At 45.9% G+C, this 25,991-nt stretch overlaps 1 protein-coding gene across 1 annotated transcript in view; it reads right to left on the bottom strand.

Moving 5' to 3' along the window:
• The window catches only part of LOC135236708 (nuclear receptor corepressor 1-like), a 124,797-nt gene that overhangs the window by 57,897 nt on the left and 40,909 nt on the right, over nt 1-25,991 (bottom strand). The window contains 10 exon segments of the mRNA XM_064303205.1: nt 238-374; nt 3,411-3,473; nt 5,549-5,665; nt 9,076-9,169; nt 9,396-9,456; nt 11,732-11,850; nt 21,500-21,601; nt 23,713-23,767; nt 23,970-24,148; nt 24,269-24,359. Coding sequence (XP_064159275.1) covers nt 238-374; nt 3,411-3,473; nt 5,549-5,665; nt 9,076-9,169; nt 9,396-9,456; nt 11,732-11,850; nt 21,500-21,601; nt 23,713-23,767; nt 23,970-24,148; nt 24,269-24,359 — 1,018 coding nt within the window.

The following is a 25,991-nucleotide window of genomic DNA, read 5'->3' as shown; positions in this document are numbered from 1 at the left end:
ATAACAGTACTCAATATTCTACTACTACTACTGCTAATAATAATACTTGATAATTTACTACTACAGCTAATAATAATAATTAGAATAATAACATATATTCAAACTGAATAATAACAACATACACACTCTGCTGCTTCATAGGCATAAATTAAAAATGGCAGTGCTGTACGAGAGAACAGGCAGGGATTGGCTGAGGCTCTCGCTGGCCATTGGGGGCGGGGCATCAGTCAGCAGCACCTGTTTGTACTGCTGCAGCAGGTTGTCCAGGTTGTGGCGTCTCTTGTAGTTGAAGTAGAAGTTCTTGCACTGCGCCTCGCTCTTGGTGCCCACCATCTTGGCGATGGCCGTCCAGTTGCGCCCGTGCTCTGCTAAGCCTGTTAGCACAGCGAGGTCAAACTGAGGTCAGGAAGCCCTGCAGTCAGGCTCACATGCTCAGCACGGCCAGAACAGACCGCAGCAGGGCTCCAGGTTATAATCACAGCACTCACAGTGCCTTCACAGATCTCAAAACGCTTTGACCACAAACAGCTCCAACAATCAGCATCCAGCCGATACACGGCATCCATTCTGAACAATAATCAAGCCAGACAAATGAGGGAATGACTGGGTGGCAGGAGATGAGATAGCCCTTTACTCTACAATTAATGCAATGGCATCTATAACCACCACGGTTATGATTATTGTAGATTCCAGTTTAAGAACATGTGTGAATGAGTCTGTACATGTATGCATTATGTGTTTACTTATGATTGTCTACAATGCATGAAACAATATGAAACTGAATAGGTCTAAATAGGTCCACTTTTTAAACATTGCACTGATCATCGTATCAAGGCCTACCCTGGGAAATCCTAATCTTTATTTTGAAGGCGTGCGTGCAAAGCCTTGCCCCCTTCACACCCATCTGTCCCTGGTAGTGTCAGGCCTACGGCCGAACCTGATCCTCTGGCCCTGATCCTCTGAGCTTGTGTCCTGGTGTCCGCAGCGCTCACGTCACACCGCCCTGCTCCAAACCTTCGTCCCAAAGAGTGTGAACAATGTCCCTCAAACACAGGAAACAACCGTGTGTACCTCCCCAGAGAGACATGCCCAATTATGCCCCGTACAGCCAGCTCTGCTGCCTCCTGCTCTGCTGAACACAGGGCTCTAAGACCTGCATTAACCCATTCAGGTGTAAAAACACACAAATTCTTAAATGAACATTCCAATGCTGGTGTCACAATCACTACTGGCAACTGAAAGCAACAAGCTTTGGAACACTGAATTAAAAAAAAAAAACATTCCAAAAAACCTGCTCTTCAAAGGGTTAATCACCCTAATTACCATGCTTGAAAAAGAGGCAGCAGAATCTTTCAAGGTTAAGGCCAATTACAAAAGTCAAAGGAGCTTGCCGTGCAGTCATTTAGCCACTTTCAGTGGGGTGCTGATTACAAAGATTTACACAGGAGTGAACATCAAACATTAAATAAACATAGAACTTTTAAGATATAAATAAATAAAATTAATAAAAGATACAATGAATGGTGCATTTTTTTGTTACGTGTACTCACTGATTAAAACTGTTTTTTCTAAATTGAATTTCACATGTAACTAACTAGAACGATGTGAAGAAGTTGTTTGTTGACATGGCAATGGATTATTCAAATTGTTGGCACACTGGTTAATCAGGGAAAATGAATGAAAACAGGTTGAGACCAATGATCAGTTTAAAGCAGGGGTACACAACTCCAGTCCTGGAGGGCTAGTCTACGTGATGGTTTTTTTCCCCTTAGTTTTAGTTCTCTGACAGCTCTATGAACTACGCTGGTTCATTCCTGTACTCAAGCACAGTATTGAGCATATTGCTTTTACTCATTCACCACACATACACACACACACACACACATCGCATCACTCCTACACACACACACATACACACACACACTGTCCTCTTGCTCACCACACACACACACACACACTGTCCTCTGTTCACCACACACACACACACTCCTCGTCACCACACACACACACACCATACACACACACACACACACACCACACACACACACACATACACACACACATACACACACACACACACACACTGTCCTCTCGTTCACCACAAACACACACACACACACTGTCCTCTCGTTCACCACACACATTCACACACACACTGTCCTCTTGCTCACCGCACACATGCACACACACACACACACTGTCCTCTCGTTCACCACACACACACACACACTGTCCACTTGCTCACCACACACATGCACACACACACACACACACACACACACACTGTCCTCTCGTTCATCACACACATACACACACACATTGTCCTCTCGTTCACCACACACATACACACACACACTGTCCTCTCGTTCACCACACACATACACACACACACACACACACACTGTCCTCTCGTTCACCACACACATACACACACACACACACACTGTCCTCTCGTTCACCACACACATACACACACACACATGTCCTCTCGTTCACCACACACACACACACCACATGTCCTCTTGTTCACACACAACACACATACACACACACTGTCCTCTCGTTCACCACACACATACACACACACACACACACTGTCCTCTCGTTCACCACACACATACACACACACACACACACACACACACTGTCCTCTCGTTCACCACACACATACACACACACACACACACACAGACATTTTCCTTTTCTTGACTCATGTACTGTCAGTCCTGCCTGTACTGCCCAGATCTCGTACAGCCAGGACCACAATGGGAATACGTAATCATGACTTTATTGTATCTAGTTTCCCCCGTGATTTTGCCATAAGTCAATCAATCACCTGTGGTCTCCGGAGTGCGGCAGCCATCTTTCTCATCAAAAAACAATTCTTACATTTGATGCAAAATACTGCAAAAGACTTCACCAGCTATTGGCTGTTCTGGCATTGCACATCAAAGAACCATTTCACTAAGACAGGTTCAAGGACTAGCAAACATTCAAAACTCAGACTTTGAGCCTTCAATTATATTCTCAAGAAAACTGCAGTGTTAATGGTTTTCATCATTAAATTTACACTGCAACACTGTACTATTCCAGTACATCTCTGCACAGGCTTGATGTGAACTGTACTACACTCCTACACCCAAGCCCAGCTTACATTGGCCATTAGAGCACAGTGCCAAATCTGTGCATCTACACTCAATTCAAGAGAGATCTCAAAAAGGCCAAAGTGCCTTTCTTCATAAGACACAAATGGAGACACTAATCTCCAAGACATTATGCTAAACGTTACCTCTATTGTTTCCAAACCTGAATGCAATCTTCACATGAGAAATAATAATGCGCACGTGACCATGCGCACGTCTCTGTGAGCAGGAGAAAGCAGAATGGGGTAGAAAAAGATGTCTGCCCACCTTGTTTAGCCACTTCCATTTCTTCCTCGGTCCAGCGAGAAGTCTCCCCGGCCTCAGCGACACCTGGAAGCACAGGGAGCACCCAGCAGACTGAGACACCGCTCATAATCCATACTCTCATAAACCCACCCAGCAGACTGAGACACCGCTCATAATCCATACTCTCATAAGCCCACCCAGCAGACTGAGACACCGCTCATAATCCATACTCTCATCAGCCCACCCAGCAGACTGAGACACCGCTCATAATCCATACTCTCATCAGCCCACCCAGCAGACTGAGACACCGCTCATAATCCATAACACCCAGCAGACTGAGACACCGCTCATAATCCGTAACACCCAGCAGACTGAGACACCGCTCATAAACTCATAATCCATACTCTCATAAACCCACCCAGCAGACTGAGACACCGCTCATAATCCATACTCTCATAAACCCACCCAGCAGACTGAGACACCGCTCATAATCCATACCACCCAGCAGACTGAGACACCGCTCATAATCCATACTCTCATAAACCCACCCAGCAGACTGAGACACCGCTCATAATCCATACTCTCATCATCTCACCCAGCAGACTGAGACACCGCTCATAATCCGTAACACCCAGCAGACTGAGACACCGCTCATAAACTCATAATCCATACTCTCATAAACCCACCCAGCAGACTGAGACACCGCTCATAATCCATACTCTCATAAACCCACCCAGCAGACTGAGACACCGCTCATAATCCATACTCTCATAAACTCACCCAGCAGACTGAGACACCGCTCATAATCCATACTCTCATCATCTCACCCAGCAGACTGAGACACCGCTCATAACCCATACTCTCATAAGCCCACCCAGCAGACTGAGACACCGCTCATAATCCATAACACCCAGCAGACTGAGACACCGCTCATAATCCATAACACCCAGCAGACTGAGACACCGCTCATAAACTCATAATCCATACTCTCATAAACCCACCCAGCAGACTGAGACACCGCTCATAATCCAAACCCTCATAAACCCACCCAGCAGACTGAGACACCGCTCATAATCCATACTCATAAACCCACCCAGCAGACTGAGACACCACTCATAACCCATACTCTCATATCATAATCCATACTCTCATAAACCCTTTACACCGCAGGGCTGGAGCCGGCCCGTCCGCCACACGCAGGGGGGCGCTGGCGCGGCTCCACATTTGTGTCCGGGACTAAACGCGCCTTCTACCCCTGGACTCTTCCCCTACACCCTCACACCCTGGGACAGGGCCTCTACACCCTCACACCCCGGGACAAGGCCCATACACCCTCACACCCTGGGACAGGGCCTCTACACCCTCACACCCCGGGACAAGGCCCATACACCCTCACACCCTGGGACAGAGCTTCTACACCCTCACACCCTGGGACAGGGCCTCTACACCCTCACACCCCAGGACAGGGCCTCTACACCCTCACACCCCAGACCTCTACACCCTCACACCCTGGGACAGGGCCTCTACACCCTCACATCCCAGGGCAGGGCCCCTACACCCTCACACCCCGGGCCCCTACACCCCCACACTCCGGGCCCCTACTTCCTCACGCCCCGGGACAGGTCCCTACACCCTCACACCCCGGGCCCCTACTCCCTCACGCCCCGGGACAGGGCCCCTACACCCTCACACCCCGGACCTCTACACCCTCACATCCCGGGCCCCTACACCCCCACACCCCGGGCCCCTACACCCTCACACCCCAGGCCCCTACACCCCAAACCCTGGACCCCTACACCCTCACACCCCGGGCCCCTACACCCTCACACCCCAGGCCCCTACACCCTCACACCCCGGGCCCCTACACCCTCACACCCCGGGCCCCTACTCCCTCACGCCCCGGGACAGGGCCCCTACACCCTCACACCCCGGGCCCCTACTCCCTCACGCCCCGGGACAGGGCCCCTACACCCTCACACCCCGGACCCCTACACCCTCACACCCTGGGCCCTCTACTGAACAGTGACAGGACAGCCAACAAGGCTGTAAACCACTTAAAATGGCGCTGGTTTTGACCAAGGATGCAGATCACCAGGCTGTATGGTATACTAACTGCCATTAAGTGAAAGTGGGCAGCATTATGATAAGGAGTAACGTACCTTTGTGTGACTGTGCGTCCATGGCTACCATGGGAGGGGTGGGGGTTTTGGCCCGGTCCCGCCCAGTCCTAGCACCGGGCTCCTGCTTCACAGTCAGGGCTGGCTCTGGTTGAAGGGCTAACAGAGAGCAGGAAGGCAAGAAAGAGACACAGGGTTCTTACAAGGCTCTTGGGTTCAAAGCGCTTGGAATTGAAGAAATTTAAGTATTGAAATACCTGGAAAAAACAGGCCCTGTTTCAGGAAATCCAGGAAAATGTCCTTAAAACTAAAATGATCTAGTCTCTAAAATTGACAACGGGTTACCAACAATGCTTATATATGGTTACTTTAATATTTATTGATTTTTATCGACTTAATCAGCTGAAAGTGAAATATTCTTCCGCGGCCGTTTGGGCATATTATTTTACCGTTGTCAAGCAAAACTCTCATTGGTAGTTCTATTTGCACCGTTGTTAAGCAAAAACCTCTGGTCGTTAATTCTATGAAACCAACGATTCGATCAAGAAAAAATAGTTCCTTCTTATTTTATACCATACAATTAGCACCAATTTTGGTCATTTTTGTCATTACATTATTTAAGAAAACTACATGAAACCATAACTCAATCAAATTAATCTCCCTCGCTCTGTCTTGCTTTTTAAAATGTTGCGGTCTCGCAGTGTAGCGTTTCTCCCATACCCTCTGAAACAGGTTTTGAATGCCAGCTAGATTTATAATATGTTCGCCGTCACTTGTCACCTAGCCAATATTAAAATTCAGCTGGGTTTTAGGTCAATGGTCTCACGGCATGCTTTTTATCCCGGATAGCTAGCTAGCTAACTACTGAATTATATTCAAAACAGCGGTTACAATAAACACAATCGTTAACAAAGATACAGAAGAAAATGCGTCCAGTTGCCATGAGTTAAATACGCCTATTCTGTCCAAATAAGGAACGATTCAGTATTTTGCGGGATGGTTGGCAACCCTAAATGAAGCCAGTAACTAGAACCATGATTTAGCGTTGCCATCAATTGCGAAATTGGACATTGAAAAGGGGAGGGGGTGTAAAAATTCAAAATCGAAAGAATAATGGTGCTGTTTTAACTGCGTTAGAATGCTGGATTTTGTAGCGCATTTATTTTAGAACTGTTAAAAGGCCTAGGTGTCCCTTTACTGAGAATGAATGCCAACCCTTGGACCAATCAGAATTGAGTACTCAGCCAAGCCGTTGTATAACTATTAATATATGGTTATGAATGTGGGTATTCTTTGTGAGACTTTTCATCATAGGCTAAATCCTATTTCATTTTGATCTTACAGGAGGCCCTCTGTGCCAAGACAATGAACTTCAGCCATGTCATGGATTTAGTGACCAAGGTTATCAATCTCATTCGAGGGGGGAACAGGTCTCTCATCATAGGAAGTTTGTAGCCTTTTTGGATGAAGTGAGCGCCGCTTATGGGGATTTACAGATGCACACTGAGATCAGATGGATGAGCCGCGGAAAGTGCTTGGAGAGGTTTTTTGCGCTGCGCACTGAAATCCCAGTGTTCTTGGAGGACAGCATTTGATGTGGTACAAGTGCTTACTGCAGTAAACTCAGGGATACAGATTTTCTCTACGACATCGCCTTCCTTGCAGATATTACCTTGCATCTTAATCACCTGAATATGCAGTTGCAGGGAAGAGGCCAAACTGTCGGATCTCTATGCACACATGATTGCATTTCAGCGTAAACTAGCCCTGTTCACAGAAGACTTTTCATCCGACCATCCAAATTTGGCACACTTTCCCGCCTGTGAAGAGATGTGCAAAGATGTCCCCGAATGCGAGAAAACATTGCTCAAGTACAGAGCCGACATAGAAACACTGCAGCAGCAGTTCAAGAACCGCTTTCAAGATTTCTACGCAATGCAGCCACGAATTGCGTTATTCACTGACCCCTCTCTGCTGCTGTCAGTGCGCAACCCCCAGAGTTGCAGCTTGAACTGTGCGAACCTCAGTCAGACCCCTTTCAAGCAAAGCGCAATGAGAGGGGAATTTCATTTTGGAGACTACTACCCGAGTCCCGCTTCCCACTCCTCAGGGATTTTGCACTCTCAATGGCCAGCATGTTTGGGAGCACTTACATCTGCGAGAGCAGCTTCTCAGCAATGAAGCACATCAAGTCAAAAGAGAGAAACAGGCTGACAGATGAAACTCTGTTCCAGGTCATGCAGATTGGATGCACAAACATTGACATTGACATTGAGACTATTGTACGCCAGCAGGAGAGGCCGCAAGTATCTCATTAAGACAGAACTTTATACTGATCCACCTGTGGGTGAGGGTCAATGGCTTTTGAGATAAATGCATGCTTATTTGAAACATGTCATGGAATGGGAGGGCAGAGTAGAAATGCACTACAAACATGAATATTAGTTGTTGCACTTAGTGTCGGAGTTAACTTTTGTACCATTATTGGATGATGATTTTTGAGACCCCATTGCACTGAAATAATGGTATATCACCCAGGAATGTGGACGTTTTGTTTCTGTGTTAAGCTCATTAAATGAATAGAAGCATTACTAAATGCATTTGAATATGAAAAATAGAAATGTTGGTATAATAAACTGATTACCAGTATATATTTTGTTCTTTTCATTAAATTAGTAGCTATAATTGGCTAATTGAGTGATGGGGTTACAGTATCCTACTGGTGGAAGTGCACGGTCACAATCTGGCCCTCTGGTAGTGAGGATAAAATTTTTGTGGCCCTCTCTATCATCAGAGTTGCCCATCCCTGTTTTATAGGAATGAAAGCAAGTTGGCAAAACAGAAAACGCACAAGTTAAGCTTCAAGAAAATGCTACGTAAATCTAACTGCAAGGTCCAACAAAAGCCGCTGAGCTAGCACGCTAGTGTTAAGAACACTTTGGATTAAGAACATTGGCTGCTAGCTAGGTAGCTCGCGGGGCTAATGTGGCTGGCCATCCCACTCCCCCTTCCTGCCTAGCAGGGTTGATGAACTGCCTTTGTGGCTGTCTCCCCGAGCACCGTCAGAAGCTCGTTTTAACTAGCGCCTAGCAAATAAAAGTGCCGTTATTTACTCACACTCAAATGTTTGCTTAATTCATTATTCATCTGGTGATTATCGACATTGGCCACTTTGCATGCTAACTAGACAACACTAGCTAGGAACAGCTCTGATTAGGAACCTATTGCATGGTAGCGAAGCCAGCTAGCATGGCTAATGCCACTAGCCACCCCACTTGAAGTTCCTTGCCAGCAGGGCCAGTACACTCCAAATTCAAACTTTCCATTCCAAAACGACCCTTTTTCGAACAAGAGACGAGCAAAAAGAAGTGGTGTTTTCAGTACGAATATCGAGATGAGTGCGTAACCCCAACGCGAACTGTTCACAAACAACACCAGGCTTGGTGGGTGGTGTGAGGGATGGTGGAAGGGGTGGGGGTGATGGGGGTGGGTTCCTCACCAGGCTCGGGTGGTGGTGGGGGTGGGGTTCTCACAGCTCGGGGATGGTGGTGGGGGGGTGGGTTCCTCACCAGGCTCGGTGGGTGGTGGTGAGTGGGGGATGGGTGGGTTCCTCACCAGGCTCGGTGGGTGGTGATGGAGGGGGGGGGGGGGTGGTTCCCCAGGCTCGGTGGGTGGTGGATGGGGGGGGGGGTGGGTTCCTCACCAGGCTCGGAGGGTGGGGTGGGGGGGGGGGGGTGGGTGGGTTCCTCACCAGGCTCGGTGGATGGTGGTGGAGGGGGGGGGGGTGGGTTTCTCACCAGGCTCGGTGGGTGGTGGTGGAGGGGGGTGGGCCACCGGTCGGTCGGGTGTGGTGGAGCGGGTGATGGGCCCTCTGCGCGGCCCTGCTTACGCATGTCATGCGGGTGATGCGAGGCTCCTTGCCGCCGCCCTGCCTCACCTTGTCTTTGTCCCTGTGACAAGTGAGGCAGCCAAACCAGGCTCCTTCCCGTCTACGTCCTCCCCTCACCCTGTCCTCTTGCTCCTGTGACCTAAGCCGCCGCTAACACTCTCCTCGCCTTACCTCAAGCCCTGCTAAACTCTCCTGCCTCTCCCACCTCAAGCCCCGCTAACGCTCTACTGCCTCCTGCCTTACCCTCAAGCCCCTGCTAACACTCTACTGCCTCCTGCCTTACCCTCAAGCCCCCGCTAACTGGCTCCTACCTCCTGCCTTACCCTCAAGCCCCCGCTAACTCTCTACTGCCTTACCCTCAAGCCCCCGCTAACTCTCTACTGCCTTACCCTCAAGCCCCCGCTAACGCTCTACTGCCTTACCCTCAAGCCCCCGCTAACGCTCTACTGCCTTACCCTCAAGCCCCTGCTAACACTCTCCTGCCTCCTGCCTTACCCTCAAGCCCCCGCTAACGCTCTACTGCCTCCTGCCTTACCCTCAAGCCCCCGCTAACACTCTCCTGCCTCCTGCCTTACCCTCAAGCCCCAGCTAACACTCTCCTGCCTCCTGCCTTACCCTCAAGCCCCCGCTAACGCTCTACTGCCTCCTGCCTTACCCTCAAGCCCCCGCTAACACTCTACTGCCTCCTGCCTTACCCTCAAGCCCCAGCTAACACTCTCCTGCCTCCTGCCTTACCCTCAAGCCCCAGCTAACACTCTCCTGCCTCCTGCCTTACCCTCAAGCTCCTGCTAACGCTCACCTGCTTTACCCTCAAGTTACAGTGGGGCGGCTCATTTGAAAAGCTCACCAGCGACATCTGTTGGTTAAAACGTGAACACACTATAGGAAAACAGCAGGTCTGAGACTGAGATCAGTGTTCTTTACCCTCACTGTGCGTAGAGTGACGTTCAACACTTGACGCTTCCAACTATCACAAGCTAACGTTACCTAGCAAGCCACCATTTTTTATTTAGTAGGCTAACTAACCTCGTTACAAACTGCATTTTGACTTCATCTCGTCGGTAAGTACATTCTTTTTATATTAACTTAAGCAAGTGTGTAGGTTACGTTAAACTAGTAGCATGAATGTAACGTTCGATATATTGTAACATTACATGACTGATTAATCGCCATCGAAATAACTTGTTTATTAATAACGTTAGCTTGATGACATTGATGTGCATGACAACGTTAAAATTTTTCCCGACCGTAAAAACTGCCTGACTTGTTTACATTTTGGACAGCTGTGGCTACAGCGTAAATCCATCATTGTTTCCGTCGCAGCACTTTCGACACAAGTAATATCGGAAAAATCCTAAAATTTCTTCTTACAGTGAAGAGTGCCTGACCGGCAACCATAGAAATGTGTTAACACAGCAGCAAAATTAGGCTATATCTAGAAATACCATCTTTGGGGAAAAAACGCTACTGTTGAGGGTCAGGCAAGGTAGCCTACTGTAAAAGCCAAAAAACCTTAGACAGTTTTTTCAATGTTTAAATGTGCCCAGTATTCCAAGGCTTGTTGTAAGATTCAGTAGCCAATCAGGACTTGAATACAGGTTTTTTGTAGAGCACAAAAAACTTTGATATTATTTATTTTAATTTAATTTTATTTATTTTGTTGTTGTTGAAAACACAGCATTCCAAGACTGTACATTGTTGTCAGATTCTTTGTAAGACTCTGTTATGCTGTAAATAGTTGTTGATTTTTTTACATGTGTGTTAAATAAATTACTTATTTATAACAACATTCACATTACGTAGTCATATTTTCAAATCTCCAGTCAGCTTTTAGCATTGAATTAATGTAGGGCCCTATGGAATCTGTGTTATAGCTTTTTTAAATTCTCAATTCCACGATTCCGTCCGTGATTCTTTTATCACAGAAACTATAGGGCCCTCCTTAATGCTGCCATCAGTCTGTCGCTGGCCCGCGCCGGGCCCCCATCAAAAAAGACACTTGGCCACCGGCCCGCGCCGGGCTGCTGGGCCCTGTCAAAAGATAACTGCCACTGGGCCTAACAACTTTTCTGGAGGAAACCCTGCATGTAAATGAGCAAACCAAAAGGATGATGGAAATTCAAACAGTGTTAGCATGCCTGCGCGTGCGCACAGAAAATTTTGTTTTGCAGGAATTCTATGTACAGAGCAGTAAGGAAGGGCCCACAGAAACATAAGGAAAGAATTTAGACTTCCTCCGATTCTTCTTTGTAGAAAGGAATTTAGACTTTGATACCTCTGTTAGGAAGGAATTTAGACTTATATGATTCCTCTTTCAGGAAGGAATTTAGACTTACTTTGATTCCTCTTTTTCATCTTTTTCCTCCTCTTCCTTTTCTTCTTCTTCCTTTCTGTCCCCTTTTTCCTCTTCCATCTTGTCCTCTGACTTCTCTTCTTGTGTGGGACGTGTTATTTGCTGCTGAAAATAAAGATTCATTTTTCATTGATTTGCAAAGCAGATTTCTGTTCCTGCAGTACTGGTGTACACAACTTATTTACTTACATTACAGGAGAAGACCAAATGTATGCAGTGACAGCTGGAAAGGTGGCACTGCACCAAGCAGGACTTTATATAATGTTAGCAGTTCAAATAAACTTAGGCAGTGATGTTAGTTAAACTAGATTAGGTAACATAATGAACATAACGTTAGCTAGCTAGGCAGTTATAGTTATTAAGTATGCTAATGTTAGGTAATGGCTGAGACTTTCTTGTCTTTTTTGCTAACGTTACCTATTTCCCATTTTATGCTGCATCTAAATAGAAACACTGAAGACACGACTTCTCCAATAGGGAAACGCGCCGGCTCCGTATTTTGGTATCCCGTGTAAAATCCTGAGACATAACTGCTCAGGAAAGTGTTTTGAATGCCGAGGATGCTGACTAGTTAGTCTTAAGAAAGAATCTTGAAATAAAAAAGACATTGATTGGTTGAGTCCAGTTACTAATGTTTACAAACATACAATATCAAATAAAATTTGAAATGAACTACAAAGCTAAAACATACATATTTAGCTTTAATTTTCCATCTACATTTGCTTACTGTTTATTTGACGAAGAATGCAGGAAACACATATATTTTCTGCTTATGCTGACGATACACAACTCTTTCTCTCCTTCTCCCCAAGGGACACACAGGTCCCTGCCTGCATCTCCGCTTGCCTGAGGGACATCCAGAGCTGGATGGACAATCACCACCTGAAGCTCAACCCGGGTAAGACGGAGCTAAACTTCATTCCTGCTCTAACCTCTCCCCTCTTTGATTTTTCCATTTCCCTAGGGGACACCTTCGTGACATCATCACCCTGAGCCAAGAATCTCGGAGTGGTGATGGACAACAGGCTGTCCCTCTCCAAGAATATCACAGTGGAAAGCCGGGCGTGCAGATTCTTCCTGTACAACATCCGGAGAATCCGTCCCTTTCTCACCACCTACTCAACCCAGCTCCTGGTCCAAGCAATGGTTCTATCCCGCCTGGACTACTGCAACTCTCTTCTGGCTGGACTACCAGCATCTGCCATCAGACTCCTGCAACTCATTCAGAATGCTGCGGCTCGTCTGGTCTTCAACCTCCCCAGACACTCCCACGTAACTCCCCTGCTCACTACCCTCCACTGGCTGCCTGTTAAAGCTTGCATCAAATTTAAAACATTGGTCCTAGCATACCAGGCAGTCAAGGGATCAGCCCCAGCATACCTCCACAAGATATTCAAACCCTACATGCCAGCCAGATCCCTCCGTTCTGCTACCTCAGGACGCCTAGCACCTCCCCCTCTTCGCACCTGCACTTCCAGAACACGTCTCCTGTCTGTTCTGGCCCCACGATGGTGGAATGACCTCCCTGTGGAGGTCAGAACAGCTGAGACTGTGACCCATTTCAAACGACGACTGAAGACCCACCTCTTCAGGCTGCACCTCTCCCAATCCCTCCCTTACCCCCTGTAAATAACTAAACTTAGGGTTGTAACTAGGCAGCTGTTTCATAGGTGACTTAGGCGCATCAACTGTCTTAACGACTACTTGTATTTTTATTTATTTTTATTTTTATTTTTCCATAGATTGCGTTGTTGCCGTTCTCGTTGTTAGTGTTAATCAGTTTAACCATCAGGGTCCAAGTTGAACTATGCGGTTGTTCCCTGTACTTGGACCGGTACTTCTCTCTAGGGGTTTCGTCATACTTGTTCCTGGTTATGGTTATACACTTTGTTGTACGTCGCTCTGGATAAGAGCGTCTGCCAAATGCCTGTAATGTAATGTAATGTAATTTTATTTCATATTTTTAAATGACCTATTTATATTCACTCCGACGCCGGCGGCATGCGCACACCACCCAGGTACAACAAAACCCTTTCCCCCCGCTGCTGAAAAAAATCCCAGAGGAAACACTGAACACCTATTATAAACAATACAAAATTTAGAAAAATATCAAAATAGTCTACGCACCAAATAACAGAAATTTGACATCTAATTATAAGCTGGGATTCAATCAACAGTTGTCCTTAACTTTGACTCATGGCTAAATGAAAATGCTTTTTTCTTTTCTCTGTGCCATGTAAAATAATGATCTAAATCAATAAGCCAACCTATTTGTGAAGTAACACTTGTATAAGACAAAGAAAAAAGCTGCTGTATGCTACGTCCACTGACGTATGAAAAAGCGATGTCGTCATTGGTCCATCAGTCGTATGATTTCTTCTGTAACCCCATACTACCACCGAAGTACATTATTTTCCAATAACAGGACAGCCCGGAGGGGTTTATTCCACTTATACAACGGGTTACCAACAATGACTAATATATGGTTATTTTAGTATTTATTTATTTTTATCGACTTAATCACCTGAAATTGAAATCAATCAATCAATCAAACTTTATTTATACAGCACAAGTCATACATCAAATGCAACTCCAAGTGCTGAACATAAAAAGTGGAAAAAAGAGTAAGTTAAAAAGGACATGAGTTTAAATAAAAAACATGAAAATGAATATTCTTCCGCGGCCATTTGGGCATATTATTTTGCCGTTGTCAAGCAAAACTCTTGTTGGTAGTTTGACTTTGACCATTGTTATGCAACAAACAGGATATAACAGCCCAATAGTCAGATTGTAACTGTTTTATATATCCTCTCAAACACATTCATTATGTTTTTATGCGAACATTCACTTCCATGCCTTGACATGTGAGGCGACAGAATGAATTCACATTCGTAACTGGTAACAACATTTACCAGAACTACCGCATACCTCACATAACTGTATCAAACGTTTTGAGTCAATTACAACGGGCTAACAAAGAAAATCTGGATGAAAATATTCAGCAACTGACTTAAACCGTTTAAATGTTTTGGTACGTAATATGCTGTCCCAGCAAGAAAAGAACAGAAGAGCACACGTTATAATCCTCAATCTTAATTTCTCATCTGTTCCAAGACGTTGGCAGGCTATAACCAAAAGTAGGCTACTGCGCTGCATAACATAAAAGTTTGAATTCAAGTTATTATTATGAGAACAATAAATCGGTTTGCGGCTGCAGATTTTTTTAAATGGCGGTTGAAATAAAATGCTGCGAGTACTCGACCAATCAGAAATGTTCAGCGCTTGCGCCCCACCCCCAAAGTTCCTGTTCTTTTGGAAAGTACTACCCCCCGAGCAGGGACTTTTTTGGGGGGGTAAAATAATGTCCCCGGAACTTAATTTAGACCCTGGTCCCTGCGGTGGAAACGCACTGAGTTCCTCAAAAGGTTCCTAGTTCCTGGGGAAAGTTCCTGCAGTGGAAACATGGCTAATGTTGATATTCTTGCCATTACAGAAGTCAATGGAAACAGCAATAAAAGCATTTTGGCGGAAAGCACAGTAAAGCAAGGGGAACTCCAGGCATTGCTAATGCTGGCCCCACACTAGAGGATAATTGGGCCGATTTTGTGCCCGATTCGCTCTTCCCGACAATCGCGGGGGCGTTCCCGATCCGAGGCTGGTCTGAACCGATTATCTGCCCAAATGATCCTGTAGTGTGAGGGGTTCACAGACATAATCTTAATGTTACCGACTGGATGGGAGTGTCCCCGATCTCGAATGAAACATGTTTGATATTTACGACTTGAAATCCTGTAGTGTGAAAGGAACAGCGATGGAATATTGAGCAGAAACCCCCAATAGCCAATGAGAGCGAGCTGACCGGGAAGAGTCACCAATCAAATTTTTTTCGGCTTGCCGAAACCGAAGAAGTTCTCTGTGGACGAAATTGTTTTATACTCGATGCAGTTAGGCAACTGCACGTAGCAACAAAAGTATCAATATTATCGTATTATGTATATATGTAATTATTGTAACGTTGCCGGCAGTGTGGTCTCCATGGAGACAGGGAATCAGCTTGCGGAAATTTAAAAAAATCCCTGGAATCATCACTCTGAAATAGTTTAGTATAAACGCCAAGTGTGTGGTCCTGCGTCATGACTGAATCGTCTGGAGTGTGCGTTCTTACGATTAAAATATTAAAAATCGGTTAAATCTGTCATTATGTCTGTGGTCTCCCACGTTTTTAAAATTGGTTAAGATTTGAAAATTCTCTAGTGTGCACCAGGCTTAACCAAGAGCATCCAGATTTCCATCGATCTCTCAGGCACATCAGACCCGACAGTTAGGCTTTCCTCTCTGAAGGGGAGCAGTTCTGGGGCAGGACATGCAGGAGTACCCACACACCCCAAAAAGTGAACAGGTTTTCCAGTAAAGTCAAGAAAACATGTCTCTGCCATTCCACTGAATGAGTGAAGAAGAGACAGAGACCAGAAAACAAATTTCTTCAAAGGGAGCCATATATCAGTATGACTGTCCTCATAGATGACTTTCTTCTGAGAATGAACAGCCCGGAGCTGCAAATCAAACAACGCATGATGCTCCTAGCAGGCCAGGGAATGGCAGAACCCTGTTTCTGAGAAAGGGACAGGAAGAGAGAAAGAGAGGAAGGCATAGGAAGAGAGGAAGGGACAGGAAGAGAGGAAGACAGGAGGGGACAGGAAGAGAGAAAGAGAGGAAGGCACAGGAAGAGAGGAAGGGGAAGAGGGGAAGAGAGGTAGGGACAGGAAGAGAGAAAGAGAGGTAGGGACAGGAAGAGAGGAAGAGATAGGAAGAGAGGAAGAGAGAAAAAGAGGAAGGCACAGGAAGAGAGGAAGGGACAGGAAGAGAGGAAGAGAGGAAGGGGGAAGAGGGGAAGAGAGGGGAAGAGAGGAAGGGACAGGAAGAGAGGTAGGGACAGGAAGAGAGGAAGGAACAGGAGAGGGCGAGTGAAGAATGCCCTGCCCATAAGGGCCCTTCCACTTTGAGGCCACTACAAGTATTCCAGTGTAGTGAATCTTCACAGTGAGTTACCAAAGTTCACTGCTTTGAATATTTTAAGACTGCTAACAAGCATCATTAAAGTTCAATTTATATATGCGCTAACCCTGTGCCAAGCCTGCACTAACTCTGTGCTAATCCTGCACTAACCCTGCGCCAAGCCTGCGCTATTCCTGGGCCAAGCCAGCACTAACCCTGTGCCAAGCCAACGCTAACCCTGCGCCAAGCCAGCACTAAGCCTGCGCCAAGCCAGCGCTAAACCTGCACCAAGCCGGCGTTAACCCTGCACCAAGCCAGCACTAACAGTGCGCCAAGCCAGCACTAAGCCTGCGCCAAGCCAGCGCTAACCCTGCACCAAGCCAACGCAAACCCTGCGCCAAGCCAGCACTAAGCCTGCGCCAAGCCAGCGCTAACCCTGCGCCAAGCCTGCGCTAACCCTGCGCCAAGCCTGCCCTATCCCTGCGCCAAGCCAACGCTAACCCTGCACCGAGCCAGCACTAACCCTGCTCCAAGCCAGCGCTAACCCTGTGCCAAGCCAGCACTAAGCCTGCGCCAACCCAGCGCTAACCCTGCGCCAAGCCTGTGCTAACCCAGCGCCAAGCCTGCGCTAACCCAGCGCCAAGCCTGTGCTATCCCTGCGCCAAGCCAGCACTAACCCTGCGCCAAGCCAGCACTAAGCCTGCTCCAAGCCAGCGCTAACCCTGTGCCAAGCCAGCACTAAGCCTGCGCCAACCCAGCGCTAACCCTGCGCCAAGCCTGTGCTAACCCAGCGCCAAGCCTGCGCTAACCCAGCGCCAAGCCTGTGCTATCCCTGCGCCAAGCCAGCACTAACCCTGCGCCAAGCCAGCACTAAGCCTGCGCCAAGCCAACCCTGTGAAGCTGGAGAAAAAAAGTAAAAATGAGAGATAACTATAATTAATAAATATATCAAATGTAGTATAAAATACCTTAAAATGCTTAGAAAGTATGATTTATGACAGGACAACATGCCTGCATTTATTTTCCACTTGATGCTTGAAACCGTTAACTGCAGTAGACTTTACTTTTTTACCCATGCAAAAAATGCAAAATTTCTATTTTATAATAAAGATGAAAAAATCTGACTCAGCGGTACCAGCTCTTTCAAGCTGAAAAGGCATCCCAGCTTGGAAAGCATGCAGATATATTTTAAAGATCCAGTTTTAAGGTGAAACCACGGGAAGTCTTATGCACCGTATAAACTCTGAAAGCTGCCGTCAGATCTTCCACTTGCTGCGTCGGCCACAGAGTAAAACGCCACGGCAGCGAGGAAGCAGTAGCAAGGCTGCTCTTCTCCTCCTTCACGTTTAACCCCCCCTTCACAGCGCATTCAGGTCAGAGGCAAACTGCTCTGCACTCTGTGAGCCCCCTGACGTCCTCAGAGCCAGAGACACAACATAACGGGGGTGGGGGGGGGGATGGAAAGGGACGGAGATGGTCTAAGATACACAAATAATACTAAAATTGCTCAATAAATAAAAACCTAGCATGGGTGAGTTGACAACCAACGTACCTGCAAGCTCATCAGTGGATCTAAAAGTGCTTTCCCCTCAACACCCCCAAAACTGTCTGCGTGTCAGGTCTGAGCCCAACACACAGCTCCCTAAAACGGAGAAATGGCATCTCGGAGTTCCGCAGACGAGTCACGCATATTCCAGGAAACGGTGTCATCCTGCTGCTAAAGCAGCCCGAAGAATCGCCCATCTCTTTTGCGCTCTTTAATCTATCAGGGATCACTCAAGGTAATCCCCCCCCCCCCCTTTGACTGGCACTCACAGCAGCACAGAAAGTTTTTGTTTGCCTTGTTAGATCAACGGGTTATACCATTTAGTCATAAACAAAGGGGTGTCTGGTAGCTGAGAGCAAAAAATAAATAAAAAATACTACAAATCCAAGTGGCCAGAACAGAACAACCCTCTCTTTCCTGCCAGTGCATGTTGTGCTCTCTCTTCCCCCAACTCCCTCCCTTTATGTCTCTCCGACTCGCCCGCTCTTTAAAAGCACAGCCCACTAACTCCATGAGCCTCTTGGGGATTTCAGCGCACAAAGCCCAATCCAATGTCTTTTTTGGAAAACAAAATGTCAGGCCAGAGCAGGATTTCTCTGCTTCCGCTCTTTTTCCTGTGAAGTCATTTCTGAAGTATTTTCACTCAGTGGAGCATGAGCATTTAAATACTTTTCAGCTTAATTCTGACATATACTGTATACAGACACATACAAACACACGGTCACACACACACAATTTTTCAAAAAGCCAAATTGAGAACAAAATCTGTACCTCAGTCTGATATTCTAAACAAAGCCAATTCAAGAATGATTTATTGGCATGACATATTACAATGCCAACAACAATGGTGACCATTGTCATTACCAAACATTTTAATGACACAGCCATCATCACTGCGTAACTGTCTTCTGTTCCACTGCTAAATTACATCGAATTTCCAGCCAGGAATCTCATTTACCACTTTTGGGGCAGGAGAACTAATTTAGCAATCCCATTTATTGTCCCACTTCTGTCACCTCCACTCAGCACGGAACTCACCCCACCACTGCTAGCTGCTGTTAGCGGAGGGTACAGGCTCAGGCCACTACATGGTAACAGCAGAAACTCTTCATTTAATTTTCAGAGCAGACAAATTCATGAAGCTATTTTTCTAAGCTGTGCTTCTTCCATATGTAAGCTACCTGTCAGGTACGTCACAACGTTGGGTTAGGTCCGTTTTACATAGTCTCACATGTCAGTGTTAATACTACGGACCAATCACAGTATTGTGCAGGTGGGAGTCCCAACTGGAGACAAATCCACAAGCTTCTCTGGCGGTACACCCATTAATAATGTACACAAATATACAAGCCCTAATCTGTACTAATTTCCAACTAATTCTTAAATTTCATCCATTCGTCCATTTTCTAACCACTTAGTCCAAATCAGGGCTGTGGTGGCAACTCATCCCAGGGGATCCCAAGATATAATCTCTCCAGCATGTCCGAGGTCTGCCTCTGGGTCTCCTCCCAGCCGGAACACCTCCAAAGGGAGGTGCCCAGGGGACATCCTACTCAGATGCCCGAACCACCTCAACTGACTTCTCTCAATGCGGAGGAGCAGCGGCTCTGCTGTGAGGTCCTCCCGGACGGCTGAGCTCCTCACCCTATCAAGGAGAGTAAGCCCCGCCGCCATGCAGAGTAGCCCCATTTGGTAATTTCCATCTCGCTTACGATCACTATCCCTAACTTGTGAACAACTATTTGAGAGTAGTTCTGGTAAATGAAGACTGGTAAATCAAAAGCTTTTGGCTCAGCTCCTTCTTCACCACCACCGTCCGAAACAATGCCTGCATTACTGCAATCTCCCGAACCCTTTTTCCCTCACTAATGAATAAGACCAGGAGATACTTGAACTCCTCCACCTGGGGCAGTTTCTTCCCCCCTCACTTGGAAAGGACGAGCCATCTTTTTATGAGAGAGGCCCGTGGCAACAGCCTCGGAAGTTCTGATCCTCATCCCAGTCCCATCACACTCCGCTGCAAAACATTGTAGAGTGCTTTGAAGGTCTCAGTATGACTGGGCCAAAAGTCTCCACCACTGAATCATGGGAAAACCATTGTTCATTCATTCATTTATTCACTGGTTCATTCACAGCACTCTGCCAAAGAGCTGCATAATGCCTTCTTCAGAGGCAACGGTGTCTCCAACCGGGTGATTTACAAGCTCGTCACAAACTCAGATCTGAAGATACGATAAGACTTCCAAGACACTTTGCTACGATTACACTTCGCAGTCAGTGGCAGGAAGGCTCGTTTTTGTTAGCATAGCTTAGACTATGAACACTAATCTCCTCGGCAACATCTATAGAACACTCCCCCTGAAACTCTGAAGTGAATGACTGTGGGGATCATTCAATTCGCTGGTAGTAAATTCTCTATGCAGGGAGAAGTGGGTGTGTCTGGACAGGACGCAGAATAACGAGGACTACACATCAATGGGAGTCTTCAGGCAAAAAAAACATGCTTCAAGAAGCTAAACTGTATTAAAACAGTTCATTAACCACCCCAGTTTCTCCACACTAGTTATCCACACTACACAACAGCTCAACTTTTTTTTATCACACTCCTCAATAATATTGTGAAAGTCCTACCATTTTTCACCCAAAAAGTGTGGGTCCTGCTGTGTCAACTGAAGTTTCACTCCAGAAACAGACAAGTGAACTGCTATGTACACTAGAGGGCCTCCAAGTCGGTTATGCAAAATACACAAAGTACTTCTTCAATTACCTGGGCCTTGACAGTACAGCATCTTCCATAATGATGTCATGCACAAAATTGACTCTTTAAGGGGATATTTCACCCTAAAAATGTTATTCATTCATTTCCTGACAGGGAAAAATCGCTTTCACCCGATATTGACAGCTCTCTGCAGGGTTTTTTCAATTTATTATTATTATTATTATTATTATTTATTTATTTATTTTTTTAAAGATTGATTAGACCCCCCAGAAAGGCTCCACAAGGCCTAACTTCAAAATGAATGGAAATCTAGGGACAAGGAAGATCCAGCTATGGGTCTGCTTTATAATATCTTCAAAATACAGAAAATAACATAACTGAATGCCATCACTATTCTCTCACAGGGTCGCAGATGACCGGCTAGGATGAGCCCATCCACATCTGCATTAAAATAGTGTGCCTTTCTGGAGTCAACGCTGACGTTTACTGACCTGGTTTCGACCTCTGCGTCTGCCAAAGTTGCGTCTCACTAAGGTCTTGTAGTTTTCGTTCTTCTTTGTCAAGTAGTAATACAAAACACAGTCAGAGACGCACTGCAAGGGCAGAAAAATGTTTTCAGTTAAAAAAACTAAGCAACCCCATACAAGAATACATACAAGAGTACAGAATATAGAAAAACTATAGTTAATTATTACATTTAGGTACTGTATGGCATTGTGACAATATTTTTGCATTTAAAAAAAAAATCTGATATCAATGTTTCATCTTAAACCTTCATAAGGGGCTCATTTATATGCTTTATAATGGACAAAAAGCATTTTATTCATATTTGGAGAGATTTTGGATATGTTTCTAGACCCCTAGATATTTTAGACCACTGTACTGATGGAAAGCTTGTAATTCCCACTTCAAAATTATGCAACAGTGAGTTTCTTGAGTCAAAACAGTTGATTTGTAGTGAAATACGTGAATTTGTTATGATTTACAGCAATGCATAATTATAATAGACATTTTGGATAGATTTGGAGATGCTCGGTACACTGCTTAGATTTTGCTTCATAGATCTATAGTAGTTCTACGTATCCACCCTTAGATTTTATGAACTTGTGGTCAAGAAGTTTTTTTATCCAGGACATGTATAGTTTAACCTGTTGAATATATGCAATCTCTCAGTATTTCAGTGCAAACCAAAAAAGAGCAAATACATTTTTGATTTTTTTACCAAGACAATTGCATTTTTGGCACTTTATTTCTTCCAAAATTAGGAATATAAACTAATCTAAGTTAGTATGGCAAATGGTACAAATGTCTTGCTTCATTTAAGCCATTTGTGGTGTTCACATCTGGAGTTATAAAGCTTTAAATAGAGTACCCCCTAAATGGGCATGGATTGGCCAGATTTGACATGCGCGCTAAGGGGTTAAATAAATAAAAACAAACACAAAGTAACCATTTTTTATGATTTTAGTAATGCAATTTGAGCATACTCTTCCCATGATGGACTAAACCAATTAAATATACAAGCCTAAGGTTTTATTCTAAGGTTTCTGTCAATGTTTTTGTTGCGTCTGTATGATAACAGCACGTGAAGTTAATCATCCAAATAGAAACGAAAGTTAATTTTATCTTGTCGAGCTCCGCCGGCGGAGCTCTCGACCCCAGAGGGTTAATGCATTTACTCATATTTTTACTAGGGGTAACTGCACACTGATTATTTATTTTTTTATTTAAAGCAATTGTTACTGTTGTTACAGTTGTGCATGCTATTTCAATCCTTTCCCACTGCTGCACATGAGATCTATTACATGAAATGTAATATATATATATTTTTTTTTTTCCAATACTCCATGATTTCTGCCTCTTTTTTCAGTTTTATGCGATTTTAAACAACTTTTCAGTGACTGTCCTGTGACCTTAGCCAATATTTTCTGTGACAAAAACCCAGACTTAATTTTGCATGGCTGCTTAATCTGTGCTGTTTCATGATTTCTTGCTCAGGAAGTTGAAATAAAAAAATTGTAGCGTGATTCTTGCTATACAGATACTTTCAGTGCATCTTTGAGGAATATACCATCTTACTTCCACCCTGATTTACGCCTGGTATTTAGAGGCAGAGAAAGTTCATGCAAAAATCGACCCTCGCTAATTGCCAGAACTTAGTGAGTAAATTTCAACGAAATACATAATCAGCCACACTTATATCTTCCCGATATGCCCTTAAATGCATGTGCATTAAGGAGAGAAGTACATCTTGTGATGACTCACTAGATGACACGCATACTGCGCTTCCAGCCGCTTGTACCATTTTGATACGTAAGACGCAGATGTGTCTGGGGTAGATTGCGTCATATGTGCGTCTCAAAATAGTCCCAAAAGGTCTCATAACTCTGACCCTGAGTATCATAAATTTTCATTTCTAAATTATTGTATAATTTAACTGTAAAACCAGCAGGAGTCTGTATTTTGATTTCACTGCAGTCAAAAATCATCTCAACAAACAAGTGCTAGAAAGATAATTAATTCCCCCTTTTCCTAATCTTGATACAGATTTCTAAACATTCATTGTTCAACATTTAAATACTGAAATGCAGTATAACATTCCATCTACCCTCTTGAGTTACACTATAAATACACTGCTGTAAGGACCAGTAATTACAATGTAAATAATCCACAGGGAGCACAGCAACAATAATTCCTGGCTCACCTTTCTCTCTAAATATGATGCGATAAGGCCAAAGTTCTTTGGATGCTGTATAAACCTGCAGATAAGGAGGAAATGTTCACTGTAAGACACATGGAGCAATGTTCAATGTTCAACAAATCAACCATTTTGATACATCCTTTTGGAACATACTTTTTATCATAGTTTTATCAATAAAATGCTTTTTCTTTTTTTCCATGACAGTCATCAGACATCACAAGGAGGTTTTCTGAGGCTGAGAAAGGGGGCAGGAGGCTCACTTCTCCTTGAAGATCTCCTTCTCGTGCTCGCTCCACACATTCATGAACTGCCGGGCTTTGTACACCTTCATGGGGTCGCTCATCAGCCCATTCATGTTGATAAAGCGCACCCTCCGCTGCTCCGAGTCATACAGCATGGGAGGGATGACGGACAGCTGCCGCATCTGCCTCTCGCTGTTCTGATTGGAGGAATAAAAAAACGCTAATGCACCGTTTCAGAAGCACTGTTAAAAACATTCAGCAACCGGACAACTTCATCAACAACATTCAGAGACAACTGAGCGGCTGCATGGCCTTACCTCTTGCTCCGACAGCCCGTCGATGATTTCAGAAATCTCGTGCTCGCTCCTGGCGATGGTTGCCGAGAGGCCAGTGCCCCGCTGGCCAACCCTGGAACAGGGGGACGGCATGAGTGACAGCTCGGCCCCGAGGTGTTTACCGGGAGACACCCCCGACTGATGAGAGTGAATCACAGTTCAGCCGGCTCCGACTACATCCCTGTAAACACAGCGGCCGCTAAGGAGCCCCTGCTAAGGAGTGTCCGCTAAGGAGCGCCCGCTAAGGAGCGTCCGCTAAGGAGCGCCCGCTAAGGAGCGTCCGCTACGAAGCGCCCGCTAAGGAGCGCCCACTAAGAAGCGCCCGCTAAGGAGTGCACACTAAGGAGCGCACACTAAGGAGTGCACACTAAGGAGCGCCCACTAAGGAGCGCCCACTAAGGAGCGCCCACTAAGGAGTGCACACTAAGGAGCACACACTAAGGAGTGCACACTAAGGAGCGCCCACTAAGGAGTGCACACTAAGGAGCGCACACTAAGGAGCGCACACTAAGGAGTGCACACTAAGGAGCGCACACTAAGGAGCGCACACTAAGGAGTGCACGCTAAGGAGCGCCCGCTAAGAAGCACACACTAAGGAGCACCCGCTAAGGAGCGCCCGCTAAGAAGTGCACACTAAGGAGCGCTTGCTAAGGAGCACACACTAAGGAGCGCCCGCTAAGGAGCACACACTAAGGAGCGCCTGCTAAGAAGTGCACACTAAGGAGCGCCTGCTAAGGAGCACACACTAAGGAGCGCCCGCTAAGCAGCGCCCGCTAAGGAGCACCCGCTAAGGAACGCCCGCTAAGGAACGCCCGCTAAGGAGCGCCTGCTAACAAGCACCGCTGACTCCCATACAGACGCTGCTCAATTAGCCCAGGAGACAAACGAGGCTTCCCATTTCATCAGCGCCGCTGTCTAACCTGCAACCTCACTCCATCCGCTCTGTGCCCTTTTCCCTGGTGGTTTAACCTGCGAGCTCACTCCATCCGCCCTTTGCCCTTTTCCCTGGTGGTTTAACCTGCGAGCTCACTCCATCCGCCCTTTGCCCTTTTCCCTGGTGGTTTAACCTGCGAGCTCACTCCATCCGCCCTTTGCCCTTTTCCCTGGTGGTTTACTCGAACCTATCCGCCTGGCCTTTCTGGTACGACCTCCATCCGCCCTTTGCCCTTTCCCTGGTGGTTTAACCTGGGGCTCACTCCATCCGCTCTGCCTTCCCTGGTACTCGCTCCTCATCGCTGTGCCTTTTCCCTGGTGGTTTAACCTGCGAGCTCACTCCATCCGCCCTTTCAAAGCCAACTTGCCAACTGTGACGGCACATTAGCTCCCTGCCTCTTACCACTCTGGATCCGCTTTGTCACCGCATTATCGTTAACGGCAGCGATGAGGTTCTCGTTCAGGAAGCGTGCAAGGTTTCATTTCAACCGCAAGCTCTTGGCCCTCCTTACAGACACATCTCCCCCAATCACTGAGCAATCTCCGGAAAAAATGCACCTCACTATGGCCTCTAATTGGCAGACTGAGGTACAGTATAAGGCCAAACCCAAACCGAGTGATATGCTGATTGGATAGCTGTGGCCTTGTATCACCTTTATATGGTGAAAAAGGTCTCCACACCATTTTTAGAATGACTAGTTATTTGATTGAGGTAATTACATTTCTATGGGGGATTTCATTGAAGTTTTTCAAAACATGAAAGAGTTCAGGA

This window comes from Anguilla rostrata, chromosome 12, assembly GCF_018555375.3.
Source record: "Anguilla rostrata isolate EN2019 chromosome 12, ASM1855537v3, whole genome shotgun sequence".
Classification (NCBI taxonomy): Eukaryota; Metazoa; Chordata; class Actinopteri; order Anguilliformes; family Anguillidae; genus Anguilla; species Anguilla rostrata.
This window is presented reverse-complemented; position numbering and strand designations above follow the sequence as displayed.